Raw genomic sequence first — 22,849 nt, forward strand, 5'->3', positions numbered from 1 at the left:
TACTTTGAGTTTAAAAGTGAATATCCAAAAGCAAATAAGGTGCAATTAATCTGAGTGCTCTTTGTCTCTTTTTATCACCACTTTCTTTTCTTTTCTTTTTCTTTTAAAGTTGGTAGTATGAGAGATAAAGAACGATTTATACACATTCGTACATCTAAAAACCTTTTGTAAAATTATATAAAAAGAAGATAAGATAAATTTGGCTTTTGCATTTTTTTTTAAATTAATTTTGTAAATTAAATAAATCATTATTTTATTATTGATATGGAATCCAACTATCAATGTATTAATTAGGTCATCGTTATGTAGTACATTCAATCAATTTTTAGTACATTCTTTTGTTTTAATGAATGTTCAAAACAAGTAGCTAAGGAAGTAGTATTAACTCATGAAATATAACAACAAAGTTCTAAAATACTCTAAAAAAATAATAATTAAGTAATTTAATTAATGTGGTCAAACAAAGTAAATTAAAAGAAACTTTTCTTGTAGAATTATCTTCTCTTTTTCTACAAGGGAAGATTCCATTTTATAATGATGCCAATTGAATCTATATATATATATATATATATATATATATATATATATATATTGCTAGATGGTTTGTCTGAATGTGTGGGTCCAAATATTACAATAATAAGAATAAAATAAGACAAATTTATATCGAAGTCTCTATAAATATCTTAAATAATTACTTATGTATTTAGGTTACTTATCAGGAAATTTGAATTGAATTTTCAAAAAAAAAAAAGGAAATGTGAATATTCTCTTCTTTCCTTTTATTCAAGTTCCAGATTCTACGATCGAGATGGGCTTTTAATTAGAGTCAAACAATTTAATTTAATTATATTTGTTTCGTTTTCATATTATCAGCATCATTTCTATTATTTAATTTAATTAAGAAAAATATCTTGATCTCTTAGTCTTCGATCTTAGAAATTAAAATTTAATTAATAAATAAATAGTTATTCCATGTCCACATATATATGTAACTCTGGCTAATTAAAGAGACATGAAAAATTCAAAGCTAATTAATATATTCATGTAGGCAAAAATTATTATTATGTCTAACAAAAAAAAAAAAGTAAATAGATTAATTATTTCATCGATGGAAACAAACATTAGAGTAAAGTAGTATATTTCTCAAAAGAAGACAAAGTAATTACCTTTAACATAATATAAAAACGTAACATTAATTTTTCCTTCTGGAAATATAATTCTACAAAATTTTAATTTGCTGATCAAGTCTTCACAATCGCAGCAAGTTGTACTTTTTTGTAAACTTCCTAAGAAAGTGGCAGATTGGTTGATCAACACCAACTTTCAAACTTCTCATTTCTAACATTCCTTTAACCCTTCTTCCAAGTCATCTAGTTGATTACGTTGGAGCATTAATTAATTGTTTAAAACATTAATTAATTAAAACAAGATACACGAAATGTGCTTTTTACTATTCTATCAACCAACCAAGCTGATGAATTTTGTGATGGTAGAGTGAATAGTGACAATTATAATATTTTTAAAGAATGCTTATTTCAACTTCAATCCATCAAAATAAGTCTTCTTAAAATTTTTAAAATTTTTAATATAGTTTTATAACTTGTACGAGTGTCTTTGAATTAGCTAGCTTATATGCTTATGGAGGGCAAAAATTTTCATATGAGTAAGGATATTAATTTATGGATTTCTACTATTATTTTCTATCAATGCACTTTTACTTTCTAAAAATTTAACATACCAACCATGGAAAATAACTTTCTGAAAGTGTATTTTTAAAAGTAAATTTTCTAGTTTGAAACAAACAAGCCCTAGGGGTGCTCAAATACAAAATACGTAGAATGCCATGCTATTCTCCGTATTCTTATTACCCAGTACAAGACAAGACTTCTGGAGAGACTTGTAAATATTATACTTGCATTTCTTTATATTTCTTTTTTTTTTTTCCAATTTTGTATAGATTAGAACCCAAGTTGGAAAAGAATAAACAAAGTCCATCCAATCATCTTCTCTTGGTGTGCATCCATTGTCATAAGCCCCACCTTACCCCATCATCATATATCCCACCAAACTATTAGTTATTTGTGCTTCTCTCTCTCTTTCTGTGCTGCGATTATGTTATTTGGGGGTTGTTATTAGTCTAAAGAATCGCTGGGAGCTTTTGTCTGGGCGAAAATGGGCAGGAAGTGCTCACATTGCGGGAACATAGGCCATAATTCTAGGACTTGCACCACTTACAGAGCTGGACTTAGGCTTTTTGGAGTGCAACTTGACCTTTCTTCTTCTTCTTCTTCTTCTTCTTCTTCTTCCACCTCTCTTTCTCTTGCCATGAAGAAAAGCTTTAGTATGGATTGCTTATCTTCTTCTCCTTCTCCTTCTTCATCTTTGTGTTCTTCTCGAGTCTCCATCGAAGACAATCCTCCTGTTTCGGATAGAACTTCCTCCGGCTATCTCTCCGATGGTCTTATCGGCCGAGCCCAGGAAAAAAAGAAAGGTATGTGAGTTTCAGTTTCTTTTTTATACCTTGCTATTTTATTTCAAAACAAATTAAGTTCTTGCTATATATACCACATTTTCCTTTCCTTCCTTAAAAATGAAAACAAGTATATATATTTTTAGGAGTTCCATGGACAGAAGAGGAACACAGAACATTTCTAATAGGGCTAGAAAGACTAGGAAAAGGAGATTGGAGAGGCATATCCAGAAACTATGTGATTACAAGAACTCCAACTCAAGTTGCAAGTCATGCTCAGAAATATTTTCTTCGCCTTGCTTCTCTCAACAAGAAGAAGCGCCGTTCCAGCCTTTTCGACATGGTACACATATACATACATATTTCTTGATTAATTAATATGAATTTCATAATCTGAATTTAATAGTTTTTATGCAGGTTGGGAGCAGCAATATTCAAGGTAGTACTACTTGTAATTCAGAGCTGAGTGATCATCATCAACCTATCGTTGATGCTCAATATTTGAAGCAAAGTGCAAGTACCTCCGATGAATATGACACCGTTTTAGGCCTTAATAACTCTTCTAATAGTCATAACCAAGAATCTGATGACTATTCTAATCATCATCGTCATCATCAATTAGTTTCATGCAACCATTTCTTGCCTTTCCCAAAACCTTCAAATGCAGAAGATGATGATAATGATCTGGAACTCACTCTTGCAGGTCCATCTTCTCTTCAACCAAATAAACCTTCCCCAAGTCCCTTTCTCATCTCCATTAGAGCTACCTAGCTAGTAATTAATTCATCTCTCTCTCTCTCTCTCTCTCTCTATATATATATATATATATGTGTGTGTGTAACATCACTGTTAGTAGTGCTATTAATTGATTTCCGGCGTAGTAATCATGTGTTCATAGAGCTGAATTAATATATCCTTGATTAAGTTCTCTTTACAATTATTATTATTATTTTTTCAAATTTTCTTCTAGGATATTGAATAAATATCAGTGTATTAATAATGGAGTCCTTCTCATCTCCACTTGTACAATGTACAGGAAAATTTCAGTATCATTTACCTAATTCTTAATTAATTAAAAACTTGTTAATTCTAGATTTGTATACTTTAAATTAAGACCTAGGTTTTGTACACTTAAATTCAGATGCAATTGAGAATCATATTGTTAGAAAAAAAAAAGTGGGGTTTTCTAGTTCGATATTGGGTTTGTTTCAAAACAGCAAAAATCAAGAGACTGCAAATTTTGCATGAAAGGCGTATGCACTATCACCTTGCAGGCTACTACTGATAGTTTTAATAATAATTGAGGTAGCTGCAAACATACTGTTACAGATACTGACAACTCAAGACCTATTTTTTTTGTCCAAACATGAAAGACATGGAGCCATTTTAATGGCTTCTCTGTTGCTTAACAGCTTTGTAACTAAAATCATGAATTGGAGCAAACTTTTGAAGAGAAAAGTCTTTCTGTTTTTGTGTCTGTTATTTTCTGTTTTGGGATCCTACAATTTTGAAGAGAAAAATCGGAGCAAATTCATGCACTAGCTAGGCAATTAGTAATTTCCTTTTATTAATTATAGGAGCAAAAAGAATTTTGACCTTTGAAGGCAAAATATTCATGATGAGTATTTAATTTATATGGTAACCCCTATATATTGAACAAGACCAGGAAATATACATAGAAATCATCAAGCTTGTGCTTGACCTATATATATATATATATATATCACAAGAGCAGCAAGTGCTAATGCTAAACATAGTTTTTTTTTTTTTTTTTTTAACTTCCAATTCTAAGTTGGAATTTTCTGTTAATAAAACTTGGAAATTGGGATTTTCGTAAACCAAAATTTCAAGTTTTGAACCATAAAAAAGACCTGCTTTTGACTGAGTTATTTCAGGGATGAGAGTTAGTTTGTATAAGTTCCAACCCTAACTGCATTTTTGTTTACGTTATCTTACATTATAGGACAAGAACCTTGGAATGGTGGATGACATTTGACATGCATGTGGTTGTTGTCTATATATGATCACAAGCTGAATTATCATATAAAAAGAATTGATAAAATTTATGTTTGGTTAAAATGAGTGAATAGAAACATTACACATCTCCATTTAATGTAGCTTTTTCTTTATTTGAAGATAAGGAAATTAACCAGGAAACGAAGCTCGTCCACAACCACAAGCTTAATTATATTACTAGCATATATCATCTTTTAGGCATTCAATTCTACCATTTTCTGTTGCTTACTGAGGGAAACATAAATAGACCAAAGGACGTTAGAGAACAATTTGGGGGACCTCAACGAACATTAGATGCTCTTTTATATATATATATATATATATATGTTATGCTACATGATAATACATGAATTTCAAAAATTAAAAAAAAAAAAAATTATGTAGCTTTCATTTTTTTCTGTGTGTGCGTTTTTGTCTGCTTGAATTTATATCATTTGTCACATTTATGGTCACTTTTAAGTTAAAGTGACTTTTCACCCAACTAGTTTGTCTTATTTGCATGCTGTTGCTATCGGTGACGTGTCATATAATAATTTCAATGTATATATATTATATATATACACACATACTTATCTACATGTATAATATCCACTTTGAAGTTCGGGTGTTATGTGTAAATTGTGGAGGATAAAAACTTTGTTTCCTATCACATATATATCTCTCTATTTTGGGTCATTTGGTTTGTATTATTTCATATATAAAACAATTCTGAAACAAATCACAAATTAAGGAGATTATTATTATTATTATTATTATTGTGTCAAATGAGAGAATAAAGTTTTATAGATTTAGCAGTTACGTGTCTTCAAGCTTTATCTCTTTATTTAAAAGGTCTCTTACTAGTCTAATAAGGTATTTTTATACCCTAATATATTACTTTTTTTTGTATTTATCCAATGTGAAATTTGTTGAAAGATGTACTGTTCAATGTCATGTGAGATTTTCCAAAAGGTGTTATCATGAACTTTTAGAGGGTGTGACTCTAAAGTCCGAGCATGGAGGCCCATGTGTGTATATAAAATACTATTATCCTAATTTTGATGATTAATATTATGTATGTCAATGATCTGGTATGGTTAGGATATTTTCGTTTAATAAAATTTTGAATGAAGTTGTCTTTCCATTTGCTATTTTGATTTAACAGAATTTAATGTGATAGAAATTTATTGTGATCCCGTTATCGGCATTTATATATAAAGTTAAAAAAGACAAAGCCATAGTGTCAATTTGTCTTTCTAAAAAACCTATATTATATGTAGCAAAACGACTTGTTATTGCATTAAACACTTATTTATAGTTAAATTTGCTATTAACTCAATAATGACAAAAATAGTAGTACGTCCAAATTGCCTACGGAGAGGAAAGGTCATGTAAAATGAGCAGACTGCTTATCTTTAAAAGATTGTCGCCAAGTTGCTATTGGGTTAATGGGTCCAAAATTGATTATATGTAACGTGCATCTGATATGTATCTAATGTCTGAGTCATCGTGTTTCATATATATATATATATATATGTAAAGAGGATGTTTATTGTGAGATTGAGATTTGAGAGTGAAAGATAAGGTGGATTATAAAGATAGGAAAGGAAGGAAACTTGCCAACAAGCTGCGAAGGAACATGGCCTCTAGTTACAAGGTATTTCTGACTATGTGCTGTCCAGGTTCTGAATTTTGTTGTTGTGGGTATCCTTCGAAAAACAACAAAGAACAAGGGGACCACTCGCAGTCTTATTCGTGGGTAACCATTTGTCGTTTTTGTTTTTTTACTTTCTGATTTTACGCTTGTGCATACCATGATGCCAAATATTGTTTCTGTCAATGTTATCATAACAATTAGCAAAAAGAAAATTGTATTTTTATATTTAAAGGAAAAAATAATTCTATCCATTCTTTGAGATTCTTTTCTTTTCTTTTTCATTTCAAAGACGGAATAATGGTAGGTGCTCCACTAATAAAGATTAAAGAACAATGCTAATTAATTCCGTGTTTAACAGATCCAGCCACTAACATGAATATGTATTAAACCAATTTTTGAGAAGGAAATGCAAGGAATCTAAAAGCTACTATTCATGCATAAATCCAAAACAAAAGAAATAATAAGAGTCCTTTTTTCAAGGAATTTCTGTGCCTAAAATGGATCAACTGCCACAAAAATCTTTGGGTATTTAATGCGCCAAAGAGATTACCAGTTTTCAAATTACGAAAAAAATTAAGGTTCAAAATTTAATAGCTACACATTAATCCTTTCAATTTCCCAAAATCGACACCTCAGTCATTTATAAAATTATAAATTTTAATTAATTAATTATAGAAAAAAATCAATAAAATTAAAAGACCTTTTTTGCAATATACATATTTTATAACACATGGAAAATGTTGGCGATCACTTATGAATTATACTGACGTTTGAACTGCCATAGACAGAGATCTCATTGCCTGGAGACATAAAAAGAGATGCCAATTTATTAGTCCTCAACAACCTCATTCCTATTTCGTCGACATAGTTGTGGTTTGCATTTCATGAGGAGAGCAAACTTTCATGAGAAGGAGAGCAAACTTATCAAATCAACACATGCAATTTGAGTCAAAAAGAAAAGGAAATATAAAAAAAAAAAAAAAAAAAAAAAAAAGAGTTCACATTCTAGGCATCACTATCAATCTCAACTCTACGCAATATAATATGCATGAGTAACTGAATAATTTAGATTTGTTCTCCTTTCCAAGGATTAAATTAATGGGTAACTGCGCATTTCCGAGGTTAATTTCTCCATTCACTAATAGAAATAATAAGCCATATCAGACGTCATAAACGTTTCTGGTATTTCGTAACTAAATATAAACCAGTTAGACAATGCACTGTATGCTTCCTCTAGCAGCAAGCTGTTAGGATAATGGCAAAAACAATTCAAATAGTATAAACACAGTTTGAAAACCCAATAACAAAAGGACATCGAGTCACTTCATTTATAATAATGCATCCAATCCGAAGTCACATCAACCCCATTTCATGCATTCTTTCCACCAACTTGTTTCCATTTTAACAAAAAAGAAAAAGAAAAAAAAAACAGTATACAGTTGTAACTTGCAAAAGTTATATAAGAAACTGAACAAAATCTTGAAAGCCTGAGTATCATCAAATCAACACTTCATATTTTTATATACGCCAAAATATCAAGTGAACCAAAATCAGCTATACATGGTGTGCTTATCATTACATGAAAGAGAAATAGCAGAACTTGCATATCTGAAAGTTAGAATTTGCCTTGTATTTTTTGACTTACAAATAAAGGAAAAACCAAAATGGAAACGCAAAGGGAATCAACTAATTATTAGACAAGAGACAGTGAGAGAGATGGTAAAAGAAAATTAAAATGACTTACATTACAAAAATGGATATTTTACAGAAAATAGGACATCTGGATAGTAGGGAGATGACCTGAATCAAAGATTAGAAGTATGTGGGCTTATGAAGCAATATCTACCGAGCTCTTGATTTCTTGCTCCCAATTGGCATGATCGTCCATCTATGGCGGTCAGAAGTTCATGTGGAAGTAGGCAACACGAGTTTTGCAATGGGAAAAAAATCTGTTCACTCAATCAACCTCCTTTGCACTCTTAAGCACCTGTCCTCCAGAGTATAAGAAGCCCATCAGGTATATGCTGAAATTTGCATGATTCATGTTTCAGTTAATATCATGAATCATGAGAGCCTTGGACCATCAAAGTAATACGCTTAGCACTGTCTGCACGAAAGCTATCTCCTTTATATCCAATCTGGGAGGAGAAATCATATTCAAAACACACCTCAAAACACTTGCTCTAACTGGAATTGGGCAAAATTTTAGACCATGCATCGTCTGCCGAATGTAAATTAGAGAATATATGCATTCATATGCATGTGTATATTTCATCTACTTATGAAGGCAAGATAATTACCTCAATTGGACCATCAGGGGGAAACCAACGCAACAGTACACCAAGATGCATGACAGCAGGAATCAACTTGAAAAGCAATGGTGTAGTCACCTGTACCATTAAGCATAGTTGAAATCTTAAATGGGCATGATTCACTGTATCCATGACCATTATACAAGGTCAAGGATACAACTATGCAGGTTTACAGATTTTGTGAGATCCAGAGAGTACTGCATCATTTAACACAATGCTAATTCAGGGAAATTTTATATATTGCATTTTCATTTTCAAGGATATTTATGTTACTTATTACCATAAAAAGCGGATCATTAAAATGTCACATTTTACCTCATTATAAATGAGTAACAGGATGCCTACTTACCAGACTCAGAGCTGTTGTTCCAAGCAGCAGTAGATACAATTTACCCTGCAAGAGTCAAAACAAACTTAAGTTGCACTTCTAACAATCTAGACCAATATGTTAGGAAAAACGTCTGCCTGGCCCATTGGATCTCAGTTTTGGCCTTGAGAGAGGTCCTTCACAAACTCTCATACGTGCCAATGCTTTTATGGCATTATCCAGAAAGAATATGCCACAAAAAAAAAAAAAAAAAAAAAAAAAAAAAAAAAAAAAAAGAACAGAAAGTAATTATTCAAATCTAAAGCAAGTCTAGTTGATTATATAAATTTATGAGAAAGAGAGAGAGTGGAGCCATGATTACTAGAAAAGATCACGTTCCAGTTTATCTTAAGTTCCTCAAACCTCAAATTATGGAATTGATATTCTAATACAAGCTTCTCCATACACGAAATCACAATCATTTCAGCAAAATGGAGTTTGCTTAACATAGATGCAGCAAATGAAAATGAAAACGTACAACAACAATTAGTATGAGAAGATTATTTTAGTATGGATGCAATTACATTACATTGAAAACATACCCATAACTGAAATACTAACCTCAACTAGATGAAGATTAGAAGCACGGCTTAGGAGAACAAAAGCAAATTCCCCAATTTGAGCCAGAGACATTCCAACCTACATAGGGAAATAAACCCAAGGCCTTCTGTCAATGGAACATATAAAACAAAACAAAACAAAATGAATACATGAGCATTCTAGCAGTTCCTTGAATCTTACAAGAAGCGAAGTTTTATTGCTGTATCGAAACCCCTTGACAACAACCGCAACCACAACAGTTTTTATGATAATCACCAATAATACAGCTGCCAGTAAAATATCAACATGATTCCATAGGAAATGGACGTGTATTAGCATCCCAATGCTGGCAAGAAAGAGAGCCGCAAAGAAGTTGCGAATTGGTTCAACCTAAAAGAAAATTAACTCCAAATGAGAGAAAACATGGAAGACTTCCCAATAGATAAGAGCCACACCTTCCAGCAAGATAAAATAAGAAAACCACAACAGGGCAACAAACGTTGTAGATATGTAAATTGTAAATGTTGCAGACAATAGAATATTTTGGGGAAATTACAGAGAACCTAACATTTGGCCTGTTATACATTTTGGCCTCCTTTTTCAAAATGCAACATCATTTTTTTTTTTTTTTTTTTTTTTTTTTGAAAAAATCACTTCAGTCTTCATACAGTCCAAAATGAAATGTTTTGAACATAAACATGTCATCTTGGACAGACTTCGTAGCCCATAAAGGACCAAAATGTCAGTTTTTAGAAAACTCAAGGACTCAATAGTTAAAATTGAAAAAAATATCAAATTTTATACATATAATAGATAAAACCTCAAGGAGACATTTTGTAATTTTTCCAATAATTTTCAGTCCATTGACAGACAAGAGTAATAAGAAATAACAAAGATATAGATGATACAAGAATGACCAATGAATCTAACAAACAAATTTCCACCAAAGCCACAATGGAAGGGCCAGTACATGTGTGTGTGTGTGTATATATATATATATATATATATAGAGAGAGAGAGAGAGAGAGAGACAGAGAAGGGAGAGAGAGGTTGACGATAACTATGCAAGTCAAGACACTAAACACTTACTTGTTCAAGCGTATGTTGAGCAAGATCAGTTGTTGATATCATAACTCCAGCTGCAAAAGATCCCAGTTCAAGGCTCAAACCCAGCTTATCACTACACTGAAATACAAAATCAAACTATCATGTGTTTGTGCATGTATCTAGTTGAAGCAGGCAGAAGCATCAGCAGACAAGACACAACTATGACCTGACAACTAGAATACCTATTCTCTTTATTCCCCTTTTTCACTCACTTTGTGAGATACTACAACTTAAAAGAAGCAAACAATAAAACTAACCGGTCCAACTCTTATAAACATAAAATCAATTGCATTAAAAGTGCATCAATAACAACAAAAGAATAATAAGGAAATGAGACTAACCCAAGCAACTAGTAAGCAAAATGCCACTGATGCCAATTGATAGAGTTCATTAGTCTGCAAAATAAAACTCCTTTCAGAAATTCCATACCATAAAGTATAATATAATAGTAAATAGTGTAGTTTTACCTGTGATGATAGGCTTATCATGAGCTTCAGGAACCATGGTACACAAGTGCGAGATAATATTGTCAAGAAAGCCAGAAATGCTACAAGCAGCACCAACCTGAAAATATAAACATGCTGCAAGTGAATAGGACAAAAGAATCTTGTACTTGATACGTGGAGTAGCCCAAAGACAACCACACGCTAATAATGCAACCAGTAACCAAACTAAGAATCAAATTACTGTTTTACATGTGAGTTCTGACAGAGCCATCAATTACACTACACGTGTAGAAACAATGTATTAATTAGCATTCTGCAGTCGCACAACAGAAAACCTAGATATTAATTTTCAAGTCATTCTATCCACATACATTGATCCTTTATAGTACATATCATTTTAGGAACTGTCAAACTTCATCATTTATATACTACAAATACACAGAGAGAATATATAGAAACCAATGCAAGACAGAATTCATATTTATCTAGTGAAAATTGATGAGATCAAAATATTAAGTTGTTTAGACTCTTACGATTTAGTCATAGATACGACTCCTTGAAGAACACCAGAAGTGCCACCCAGAACAGGAAGCAAAGCAAACAGCAGACCAACTGCACAATCCTGACAGGCATAAAGCTCAAAACTTTATAGCAAACAATTAAAATAATTAAGCATTATAAAAAAAATATATAACTTTAGATCTTTCTCTTTTAATTCTTTTAAATTTATCCAAATATGACATAGCAGTATCGTAGCATCTTCCAATGCAGATTTGATGAGTGAGGAAATCAATACCTGCAGGATAAGGGTACCAATAGTGACTTGACCATGCAGAGAATTAATACTATTCTTCTCCATCAAAAATTTCAAAACCTGTGACCGTGCAAGGACAACAACAATATATGAAAAAGAATGTTTGGATTTCAAATATAATAATTATGAAAGCAATTGCTAAGGAAAAACAATTAGGTAACCTAGACTAAGTTCAAGAGACAACTAAGTCAACACGTGTACAATTTTATTTTCAATTTCCATTATTTCAGAGAGTTCTCTCTGCAGCATGTTGAAATAAGAAACAGAATCAGAGATAACAACAATCCTTAGTGTGAATGCTTTGATCTTAGAGATAGACAGTTTCTACCAACCATATGTTTCTCGTCTCTTAAGAATGAACAAGCTTCTATGCAACATTTATAAACACTAGAAACTAGCCAAAACATTAAAAAAAAAAATTTAACCTGCCAAACATACAAGACAAAAATACATAATTGATTAGAGTTTTACCACTGCAGTAGATGACATAGACAGGAAAGCACCAACAAATATTCCCTCTGAAGACTGACCACCACATAACTGCAAAAAGCATGAAATAGATGCATCAAAAACTTGTAACCAGTTAATTTAAGAGAAGAAAAAAGTAAATAATCAAACCAACCCTTTCTTCAACTAAAATTCAGTAACAAAGCTCCACAAGGCTCAGTCAGGATTTACCACCAAAAACAATGGCATATTCTGCCATAGCCCCAGAGACAGCCTAAGCATTGCCCTCCAAAGACAATCTAAAGTTCAAATTGGATTCCCCAATGCCACACAAGCAAACACTTTTATATGTGGGTTCACATATACATGTGTCATGCATATCCACAATCTCATATATAATAGTTAGAAATTGTATGATGAATTGATCCTATACTTGTGCCAAATGTTGGTTGGTATTTGAATAAGCTAATCCATATCAGGCATTGCATCCTTGCATGTTTAGCTTCCATTAACTGATCGTTTAAACTCATACCATAATGATTGAGAGCAAAAAAACTACAATTGTGGATATACAATTCACAGGATTATGCTAACATACCGAGACTGTTATTCCACATAAGCAGATAAATAGGAAAATCTGGAGAAGACCTCCTAGAACAGCAACAGCTCGAACAACACGAAGCTGCATTTTTTAGAAAGTAAATAATTTGATAGCTTACATCTTATAGGAAAGATCAATTAGACAAATTAAAGCAACATGGAAAACACAAGCAAACCTTTGTTGCGGAGAATTCCAGGCCCAGTGCAAATAGCAGAAAAATCACACCAAACTGAGCCACTGTTTCAACCTAAATTTCATATTCATATAAGAAAAACAGTATGTATAGTATGCATCAATTATCTGATATGAACCTTGGGAGAATCATACCCTCCCACAGTTCACATCAACATCATCATAAGCTACCCGTGAAAATAAACTAACCAAAGGCTGAAATAGGCTAGCATTAGGAAGAACTGCACACATCTTTCTGCCAAAATTTCACATAACTGTTTGACCCACTAAAATGTGAAAGCAATAACACAACAATAAGAAAGTTTGGAGAATCACATTTTGACCTCAAACAAACATATATATCATGAAAAAAGACAAAAAGAATACCACCACGCAGAAAAATACATACACATACAAATATCAAACTTCTGGTAAAACACTATTCCCAAATCATTTGTTCATTACAGAAGACAGAGACAACATACTTGCACCATTTCACTGACAAAGCTCAAGCCCCCAGGTCCAATAATAGATCCTGCTAGCAGATATCCAGTAATAACCTGCAAAATTCAAAATGGGTTCAAATCCATAAACAGTAGTTCGTCATAAACAAGATGCGGGGAAATAAGCCTAACCGGTTGTCCGGCACAAGCAAATGCAATCCCACCACAAGTTGCAGAAACAATGACAACTACCAGATCTGATATCAATCTGCAATGTAGCGATTCGAAAAGGAAACATTGGTCAACAAATTGCTGTTAGCTGTTGTCTCATGGAATTATGAGAATAAGAAGAATTGAGCTAACCTTAAATCTAGTTGCAACACAGGGTATTTGGATTTTGGGTTCGATATGATAAAAACATTGTCCTGAGGATAAAAATTTTCAATTAAGGTCATAATTTTCCCATCATCATATAAAATATTGTCAAATATAGGTATCAAAATGCGAAAAACTAGTTAACATCACCAGAAGAGTAGTATAGAACAAGTTTCAAAAAGTGTAAATATGAAATACCTTTCTATCAATCAATGTCGGCATATCCTCTGCTCGATTCTCATTGTCCAAATTGAAGACATCATGAAACTGAAAAGACCTAACAAATGGTTCTCAATTGGTCACAGTTCTTAAATTTGAGTTAATGACGCTTATCATAACAACATTCATCAAAATAATTTTGTAAAATGTTTAAAAAGAATAACAATCTCTAATGTTCTTCAATAAATAAGCACGTACTTTTCCTCTTTCGTGTCATTTTTCTTCGACTTAACTCTGGCTACAGTTTCCAAAACTGCCTGGTAAAATCAAACATGTTAAGTTCAGCCATCATCTAAGACCATAACTCCATAAGCTTATTCAAACGATACAGAAAGTTAAGTATCAGGTCTCATGATAGAAACATCCATTAAAATATGCACACAGCCAGTCATGACTCATGACGTCATAGTGCTTCATTTCCCCTTTGGTGGTGGAATGATACGGCTTTTATTTTATAAATTAAAAAACTACTTTCCACCTTATCATTACTCAATGTGGCATAGAGACTCAAAAAAATAGGAAAAGGACAGAAAGACCAAACATAATGGGGTAACCTGAGGTTCAATATGCTCCTCATTTCAATGTGCCACCATTATGCATAAATACAAACCATTCTGTTAATTAACAACTGTGTTGATAGCATGTTTGCTTTCCTTAGAACCATTTATGATTGGAAAAAAACCACTTCGCCATAGTTGCACAAAATCAAAATATCTCAAAAAAGAATGGCATTTCAAGTCATTGCTTTTGCATTTTACACTTTACATATTCAATGATTAAACTTGGCAACAACCAAAAGATCTCTAAAAAAAATTGCAACCTCACTAATACCTTCTTATGAGCCATTAGCAACTTGATTTTTACTTTGCTAAAATTCAAATAAGTTATTTGAAACAATCAAAGGACACTTGTAAGTCCAACTACAAGTGTTATTAACCTAAAAATGGTTCAAATACACAGTTCTAAAATATTATTATTAACACAAGCATAGTGACCAAAATAACTACCCTATAAGGCATATCTAAAAGTCTGAATACCTCTATGAAATTTCAGCTAGCCCTCGTCTGAGTAATAATTACTCATACAACTAACCAGATACTGCAAAAAATATGGCGTAGATGAAAAAGAGCTATTCAAGTTCACTATGCGACATTGTGACTAAAAGAGAAGACAAACCACTTATTGGTTTAAAAAGTGAACAGAACATGAAAAGCTAATTCAGGGAGAAAAAACACGAACCTGCTGTCCAGCAACACTGTTATTGAAGCTACCAGGATCAGTGGCTGCAAGAGAAAACACAAGAAATAATCCTCATATACATATTTTGCCACTCGAACCTTCAACAAAATATTGCTAAAGTGAAAAAATGATGATCAATCCCTATCTTACATTTCATTAGTTACAAACGAAAAATTAGCTTTACATTCTTATTAGACATTAAAAAGGGAAATACGACGAAAGATATCAGCTACAAATGTCCATAAAATTCAAACAAATATTTCCAAACAGAAATGCGGGAACGGCCTAGTGACTGAAAACTTTCTTTGAGAAAAAAAAAAAAGGTAAAATTAACAGGACATTCACTTAGTGTTGTTAAATTTATGGAAAATTGAGCAATCCTGATTGAACTGATCCACAAACTGGAAAACCCTACTCCCAGCGATAACAGAAAATGGAGCCCCAGAACCTAAAAACGAAATGCACATGCAAATATAAACAGAAAGAAAGAGGCTCAGATCTAGTACAGACATTCATTCTGGTCTGTCTCGTTGAACTCCTTCTCCAAAGCCCTATCAATCATGTCAGCAAAGCTGTCCTCTCTGGATCTCGAACGCGTCGCGTTCGACTCCGCTGTTGCATTCATCTCCATCGCCGAGTCCGACTCGGCAACCGCTAGAGAGAAGAAGAGAGCACAAACGAATAATGGAGCTAAAACTAGCCTCATTCCCGAGAGAACAGGGAGAAGAGAAGAGTGCGTGTACTGGCAACGGCCAAGTCGGCGTTGGCTTATAGGATTTGCTTTCACTGTATCTTCCTCTCGGCTTGTGAAGAACGAGAGCTTGTGAAGAACGAGAGGGAAAGTTTTTAGTTAGCTTAGAAATGGAGGATCGTACGAGTAAATGTACGATACGGTCCTTGGTGCGTCTAAAAAGATAATATACAGTGCAGTTACGGCTCATTGAATGTCATAGACTTGCTCGCTGGGGATTCGAAGGCCTAAGGGTCAAAAGTTGATTGTATGATCATGACCGTAAATTGAAAGGCGGAGGTCAATATATTTCACATACATGTTGACGTTGTAATCTAAGATATTATTAGGTGGGCCACTTTGAAATATGGCCCACAACGTTTTGACCTATATGACCATAGAAGGAAAGTTGGCCACCGTCAACTTCAGTTGGTGATGGCCTGAAGGGGAGGAAAGTAGGAGAGGGCATATATGGAAAATGAGCAAATGGTTTTTGTAACTTCTGTTTTCTTTCATGATACTAGTCCTAATTTGCCTTTTCTATATTTACTTCACTTACCAAGATTATTTAATGTGTAATGGAAGTCATTCGGAACTTACAATTTCATTTCATCAAATCATTAATCAACTACTACGTTCTCGTTTTTACTGTGAATTGTGCGGCATATGTTAAAGGTTAAAAGTAAAAGTCATTTTAATTTGGAAGCATAAAAGTTGAATTAATTTCATTGGAAATAATTTTTTTTTTTAAGAATGGGACAATGGTCAATTTGATATAGCTAGCAATTAAAAATACATTAATAATAACAATTGATCCTTAATCACAAAATAATATCGGGATAGATTATATACATCCTCTATTTTTATTATCCTCTCTCTAAAGAATGAAGTGCTTAAAATACAAAAATGATTTATTTATAATAATCTAGTGCGTTGTTTGAAGCGTAATGCAAAATTAGTTTAGTGGGCATAGTTTAGTCAAGGTAAGAAAATGAGTTTGGTTAGTTAAAGTTGCATGGCAAAATTCACGTGAAGGAGATTGGTAGTGGAGGGGTGCCCAACTATAAGGGCCTCAACCCGATTGCAATTTGGATTCTTTTGGGCCTAACTTCCGATCCAGCCCAAACAAATTTAAGAGATACAAGAAAATATTTCTGCCCAATGGGTAAAAGTTAGAACGACAAGGCCACTATCTAATGTAATACAGATTGTAGAAATGTAGAATACGTCTTGTACAGCGCAGGGGTGGGCAAATCTTTCTTTCCCATGTATTAAGCGTTCTGCAAATAAAGTTGCAGACTTGGAATCTAGGAGTACGCTTAAGCATATATGCCTGAACGGTGGGTTTTTTTTTATGCCAGTGGTGGTTTCATGATCTAATAAAGTTTCTGCTTTAGTTCCAAGAAAAAAAAAAAAAAAGGAAATGCATGTTTAATAGCCAAATTGTAATTATTATTGTCAATAAGTGTAGTCTAATTGGTCTTTTCACTTATATAAGGAATATGAAATTTAAACTTGAAATCTCTTGACCATAATAATTTTCACTTTTTCAGTAAATAAAGAGGATCTACTGATATTATAATCTACTCCCACAGTGTTCTTTCCAAATATTTATTACATGAACAGTAAAATTCTAAGTATATTTATATATGGAGTACAAACATTCATAATGTGAACATTGAAAGTAGAGAATTGAGTGGAGTGTCCACTGATAATCCGATAATCAAAATGTTTTCTAGCAATTATGTGCAGTTTATTAAAATAATAAGTGCATTAGTTCAGTAACCAAATATGCTTCACAGAAGCAAAAGTTAGAAACTCAAATATGTTGGTGGTGGTGTGCCCACTCAAGTGGGACCCACTCACATTTGAAAAGAAAAAATAATAATAATAATAATAAAACACACGTTTTTTTTGCCAGTCAAAACCATACCGCGGAAGAAGAAAAAGGAAATTCAAAGGTTGGTGAAAGCAGCTCATTCTTAGGCGGTGATTGCGCTATTCAAAGGTTGGTGAAAGCAGCTCATTCTTAGGCGATGATTACGCTGCATATTCGCTAACCTCTCCTATAAATAGGAGAGGAATTGCCTCGTTTCAGTGTGAGCCACAGATCAGTTTTATCTGTGAAGAAAAGATTTGAGAGTTTATAGTTTTAAGAAAGGGTTCTTAAAACTACGGGTTTAGAAAATAGTGAAGATTATTAGGGTGTTTTTGGAAAACACTTGTGAGTGCCATTATTTTGTATTACTCTCGTGTAAGCCTATTATTTTGTAATAGTAGAAGAATCATTCGGAGTTGGTCCCGTGGACGTAGCCCTAAACAATTGAGGGTGAACCACGTAAATCTTTGTGTGTCCCATTTTAATTTTCCGCTGTGTTATTATTCTCGTAATTTTATTGCCGGTATCCTAACAAGTGGTATCAGAGCCCAGGTTCGGAGCGAGTGTGAACAGCGGACTGCGCAGTGTGAGAAAATCTCGGTGTGACGGTGTAACAACAGGACCAAGACCAGAAGAAAATCTGCAAGTGGTGCCTTGTGTCGAAAGTCTTCCCGACAAGAGGAGGTCGGGCGACGTGTCCCGCAAAGTTGTAGCGGCGGTACAAGATGGTGGGCAGATTATCCCTGGAGGGGAGGTCACGATTTGTGTGGTCCTTGGTTGGAGGGGAGGTTTGTTGGGATATCCTCCCAAGTCTCACATCGGATAAAGAGGAGAAGTGGAACCAAAATATAATGGTTCAAACCCAACCCATTAGTATGAGGCCTTTTGGGAGGTGCCCAAAAACAAATCCGTGAGGGCTTGGCCCAAAGCGGACAATATCATACTAATTCGGGGTTGGATGGTATGCGCGGTCCCATCAAGTGGTATCAGAGCCTGGTTCAGCCGGTCAGATAACGGTACCGGATCTGTGGATATATTTTGAAAATAAATATACCACGAAGACGAGAAAATTACGACGAGTCCGTTGGTGCTGTCCGCTCGGAAAGTCGTTGCAGAATCAACCTAGTGGTGAATAGTAAAATAGTAACTCGCGGTTGATGGTGAATAGTTACTATTGACGTTACTGTTGCTGAGCCGTCACTGTTAAGCCCAGCACTATTCACGTATAGTACTATTCACACATACAGGTACTATTTACGTATAGTACTATTTACGTATACAGTTACTATTTTCGTATACTATTACTATTCTCATATACGGTTACTATTCACTTAAAAGTCATGGAAGCTAGAACGAGCAAAATGATCAGTCTAAATGGCGCAAATTACCATATATGGAGAAATAAAATGAGAGATCTCCTTATGGTAACCAAAATGCATTTGCCCGTGTTTGGTTCAAGCAAACCGGAAGATAAGACTGATGAAGAATGGGCTTTCGAGCATGAACAAGTTTGTGGTTATATTCGACAATTTGTCGATGATAATGTGTACAACCACATCTGTAACGAGACTCACGCTAGAACATTATGGGACAAGCTTGAACAGCTATATGCCTCAAAATCCGGCAACAACCAATTATTTTATTTGACAAAGCTGATGAATTTCAAATACCAAGAAGATACCTCTGTAGCAGATCACTTGAGTGAAATGCAGGCGACTATTCACCAGCTGTCAAATATGGGTATAAAATTTGATGATAAAATCCTCGGCCTTATGGTGCTTGCCTCCTTACCAGAGTCTTGGGAGACTCTGAAGATATCAATAACAAACTCTACACCACAGAGTGGAGTTAGCTGGGAATTTGTTAAAAATGTTGTTCTGAATGAAGAAATGAGACGCAAAGCACATAATCCTTCTTCATCTCAGTCAGACATTTTTTTAGCAGATGCTAAAAGAAATAACCAGTCCAGAGGGAGGAGCCAATCTAGAAGTACAAATACAAGAGATAAGAGCAGAGGTAGATCAAACAAATTTGCCAATATTGTGTGCCATCATTGTGGGAAGAAGGGCCACATTAAAAGGTATTGCCGGAAGTTCAAAAGTGATCAGGAGAAGATCAAAGGCAAGGCAAAGAAAGAAGAAAGCAGTGATGATGAAGCTAATGTCATTGCTGAATTCCAACTGTTCATTGAAGACACTATCAATCTTGCAACCCAAGAGACCAGTTGGGTAATTGATAGTGGGGCTACACTTCATGCAACATCTCGGAGAGAAAACTTTTCATCTTACACACCAGACAATCTGGGTGTGGTCAAGATAGCAGACGACAAACTGTTGAAAGTCATCGGTAAGGGAGATATTTGCCTGAAGACAGAAAATGGTTCGAGATTAATTTTAAAAGATGTCGTGCATGTACCAGACATGCATTCAAATTTAATCTCGGTTGGCAGACTTGATGATGAAAATTTCTGTAGCACCTTCAGAAATGGGAAGTGGAAGCTCACAAAAGGTTCCATGGTGATAGCAAATGGAAAGAAAGATCCAAAGCTGTATGTGATGCATGCGAAGCTCTCCCGAGATGCTTTTAATGTAGCAGAGGATGACAGTGCAGTTGAATTGTGGCATAAACGACTAGGCCACATGAGTGAGAAAGGAATGACAACTCTGGTAAAAAACAACATGCTATCTGGATTGGATAAAGTCCATTTAGAGAAATATTCTGATTGTATGGCAGGAAAGCAGAATAGAGTAGCCTTCAAGATTTCTCAGCCTTCCAGAATGAAGAATGTGTTAGATCTTGTACATTCAGATCTGTGTGGACCATTGATGATGTCATATGGTGGAAATCGATACTTCGTTACATTTATCAATGACCATTCTAGGAAGACCTGGGTATACACTTTGAAGTCCAAAGATCAAGTTTTAGATGTTTTTAAACAATTTCTAAACTTGGTTGAGCGACAGACAGGCAAGAAGCTGAAGTGCATCAGAACAGATAATGGTGGAGAATACACTGGGCCATTTGATGCTTTCTGCAAAGAGCATGGTATTCGACATCAAACAACACCTCCCAAGACGCCGCAGTTGAATGGTTTGGCTGAGAGGATGAATAGAACTTTGATGGAGAGAGTTCGATGTTTACTCTCACATGCAAAGTTGTCTAAAAGATTTTGGGGTGAAGCTCTTCTTACAGCAGTTCATCTTATAAATCGTTCACCTTGTGTTCCTCTTCAGTATGATACTCCAGAACGAGTATGGTCAGGAAAGGATGTTTCCTATGATCACTTGCGGGTGTTTGGTTGCAAAGCATTTGTGCATATTCCTAAGGATGAGAGGTCTAAGCTTGATGTCAAGACTCGACAATGTGTATTCATTGGCTATGGCCAAGATCAATTTGGCTATAGATTTTTTGATCCACTCCAGAAAAAGATGATAAGAAGTAGAGATGTTGTATTTGTTGAAAATCAGACTATTGAAGATGTTGAAACGACTCAGAAGGAAGCTGCCGATAGATCTGAAAATGATTCAACAGATGTGCAAATAGTGCCTCCAACAACAGAACAAAGACAAGTTGGAGATGAAGATAATGTTCCACAAGAACAAGAGCCAGAGTTAGAAAATCCAGAAGTTCCTTATCAAAATGAACCAGAAGAAGATTTTGATGATGTTCATGTTCAGCCACCAGCACCGGAAGGTTCTCAAACATTAAAAAGGTCTAGTAGAGTCAGACAACCATCTACTAGATATTCAGCAAATGAATATGTATTGATGACTGACGGGGGAGAACCTGAATGCTTTGAAGAAGCAATGGAAAGTGAACACAAAAGGAACTGGATTGAAGCCATGCAAGATGAAATGAAATCCTTGCATGAGAATAAAACATTTGAGCTGGTAAAGTTGCCCAAAGGCAAGAAAGCTTTGAAGAACAAGTGGGTGTTCAGGATCAAGCAGGAAGAACACAGCTCCCAACCACGATACAAAGCTAGACTGGTTGTGAAAGGATTCAATCAAAGAAAGGGTATTGATTTTGATGAGATCTTTTCACCAGTTGTGAAAATGACATCCATTCGGACAGTGCTCGGAATGGCCGCCAGTTTTGATCTGGAAATCGAGCAAATGGATGTGAAAACTGCCTTTCTACATGGTGACTTGGAAGAAGAAATATACATGGAGCAGCCAGAGGGTTTCATCGAAAAAGGAAAAGAGAATTATGTTTGTAAGTTGAAGAAAAGCTTGTATGGTTTAAAACAGGCACCAAGACAGTGGTACAAGAAGTTTGAGTCTGTTATGGGGGAGTAAGGCTACAAAAAGACTACTTCAAATCACTGTGTCTTCGTAAAGAAATTCTCTGATGATGACTACATTATTCTCTTGCTCTATGTAGATGATATGTTGATTGTTGATCAGAATTCTATCAGAATTAATAGCTTGAAGAAACAGCTAAGTAAGTCTTTTGCTATGAAAGACTTGGGACCAGCAAAGCAGATTCTTGGAATGAAGATTACGAGAAATCGAAGAACCAAGAAATTATGGTTGTCACAGGAGAAGTACATTGAGAAAGTACTTCAAAGGTTTAACATGGAGAATTCTAAAGCGGTTAGTTGTCCTCTTGCTAATCACTTTAAATTAAGCTCAAAACAGTGCCCTTCTACCGATGGAGAGAAGGAAAAGATGGAAAAGATCCCATATGCTTCAGCAGTTGGAAGCTTGATGTATGCCATGGTTTGTACACGGCCAGATATTGCTCATTCAGTTGGAGTAGTGAGTCGGTTTCTTTCAAATCCTGGAAAGGAACATTGGGCTGCAGTTAAATGGATTTTCAGGTATCTTCGAGGTACGACCAAAGTATGTTTATGCTTTGGAGATGAGAAGCCAGTATTAGTCGGTTATACCGATGCAGATATGGCTGGGGATGTTGACTCGAGAAAGTCCACATCAGGGTATCTAATCACATTTGCAGGGGGAGCTGTGTCATGGCAGTCAAGATTGCAGAAGTGTGTTGCTCTATCAACAACTGAGGCAAAATTCATAGCACTAA

General features: G+C 34.4%; 2 protein-coding genes across 3 annotated transcripts; one reads left to right on the top strand and one right to left on the bottom strand.

The window, feature by feature from the left end:
- Positions 1 to 1,997: 1,997 nt before the first annotated feature.
- Positions 1,998 to 3,407, top strand: LOC105637863 (myb-like transcription factor family protein). The gene is made up of 3 exons (XM_012221513.4): positions 1,998 to 2,491; positions 2,617 to 2,813; positions 2,888 to 3,407. Exons 1-3 carry the CDS (start codon positions 2,173 to 2,175, stop codon positions 3,239 to 3,241), a joined length of 870 nt encoding a protein of 289 aa, XP_012076903.3. The 5' UTR covers positions 1,998 to 2,172; the 3' UTR covers positions 3,242 to 3,407.
- Positions 3,408 to 7,614: 4,207 nt separating this feature from the next.
- Positions 7,615 to 16,102, bottom strand: KEA4 (K+ efflux antiporter 4). Of its 2 annotated transcripts, none has more exons than XM_012221509.4 (20): positions 15,714 to 16,102; positions 15,204 to 15,247; positions 14,163 to 14,221; positions 13,944 to 14,022; positions 13,734 to 13,795; positions 13,563 to 13,638; positions 13,413 to 13,487; positions 12,932 to 13,003; positions 12,754 to 12,837; positions 12,180 to 12,248; positions 11,691 to 11,768; positions 11,428 to 11,516; positions 10,916 to 11,012; positions 10,790 to 10,843; positions 10,431 to 10,526; positions 9,543 to 9,731; positions 9,363 to 9,440; positions 8,784 to 8,828; positions 8,423 to 8,512; positions 7,615 to 8,109 (listed from the first exon to the last, which is right to left on the bottom strand). In XM_012221509.4, exons 1-20 carry the CDS (start codon positions 15,907 to 15,909, stop codon positions 8,080 to 8,082), a joined length of 1,662 nt encoding a protein of 553 aa, XP_012076899.1. In that variant the 5' UTR covers positions 15,910 to 16,102; the 3' UTR covers positions 7,615 to 8,079. The 2 variants fall into 2 exon arrangements, with proteins under 2 accessions (XP_012076899.1, XP_012076898.1); XM_012221508.4 differs by having other exon boundaries at positions 7,615 to 8,260; positions 15,714 to 16,100.
- Positions 16,103 to 22,849: the final 6,747 nt, after the last annotated feature.

The sequence above is a fragment of the Jatropha curcas genome, chromosome 8, assembly GCF_041381405.1.
Source record: "Jatropha curcas cultivar XTBG-Jc1 chromosome 8, XTBG_Jcur_1.0, whole genome shotgun sequence".
Lineage (NCBI taxonomy): Eukaryota > Viridiplantae > Streptophyta > Magnoliopsida > Malpighiales > Euphorbiaceae > Jatropha > Jatropha curcas.

Coding starts and splice junctions, on each gene's coding strand:
- KEA4 (XM_012221508.4), bottom strand. CDS start 15,909: ATGAGGCTAGTTTTAGCTCCATTATTCGTTTGTGCTCTCTTCTTCTCT. Junction 13,796..13,943: donor CGACATTGATTGATAGAAAG/GTATTTCATATT, acceptor TTTTATCCTCAG/GACAATGTTTTTATCATATC. Junction 10,844..10,915: donor TGATAAGCCTATCATCACAG/GTAAAACTACAC, acceptor TTTATTTTGCAG/ACTAATGAACTCTATCAATT.
- LOC105637863 (XM_012221513.4), top strand. CDS start 2,173: ATGGGCAGGAAGTGCTCACATTGCGGGAACATAGGCCATAATTCTAGG. Junction 2,492..2,616: donor AGCCCAGGAAAAAAAGAAAG/GTATGTGAGTTT, acceptor ATATATTTTTAG/GAGTTCCATGGACAGAAGAG. Junction 2,814..2,887: donor GTTCCAGCCTTTTCGACATG/GTACACATATAC, acceptor GTTTTTATGCAG/GTTGGGAGCAGCAATATTCA.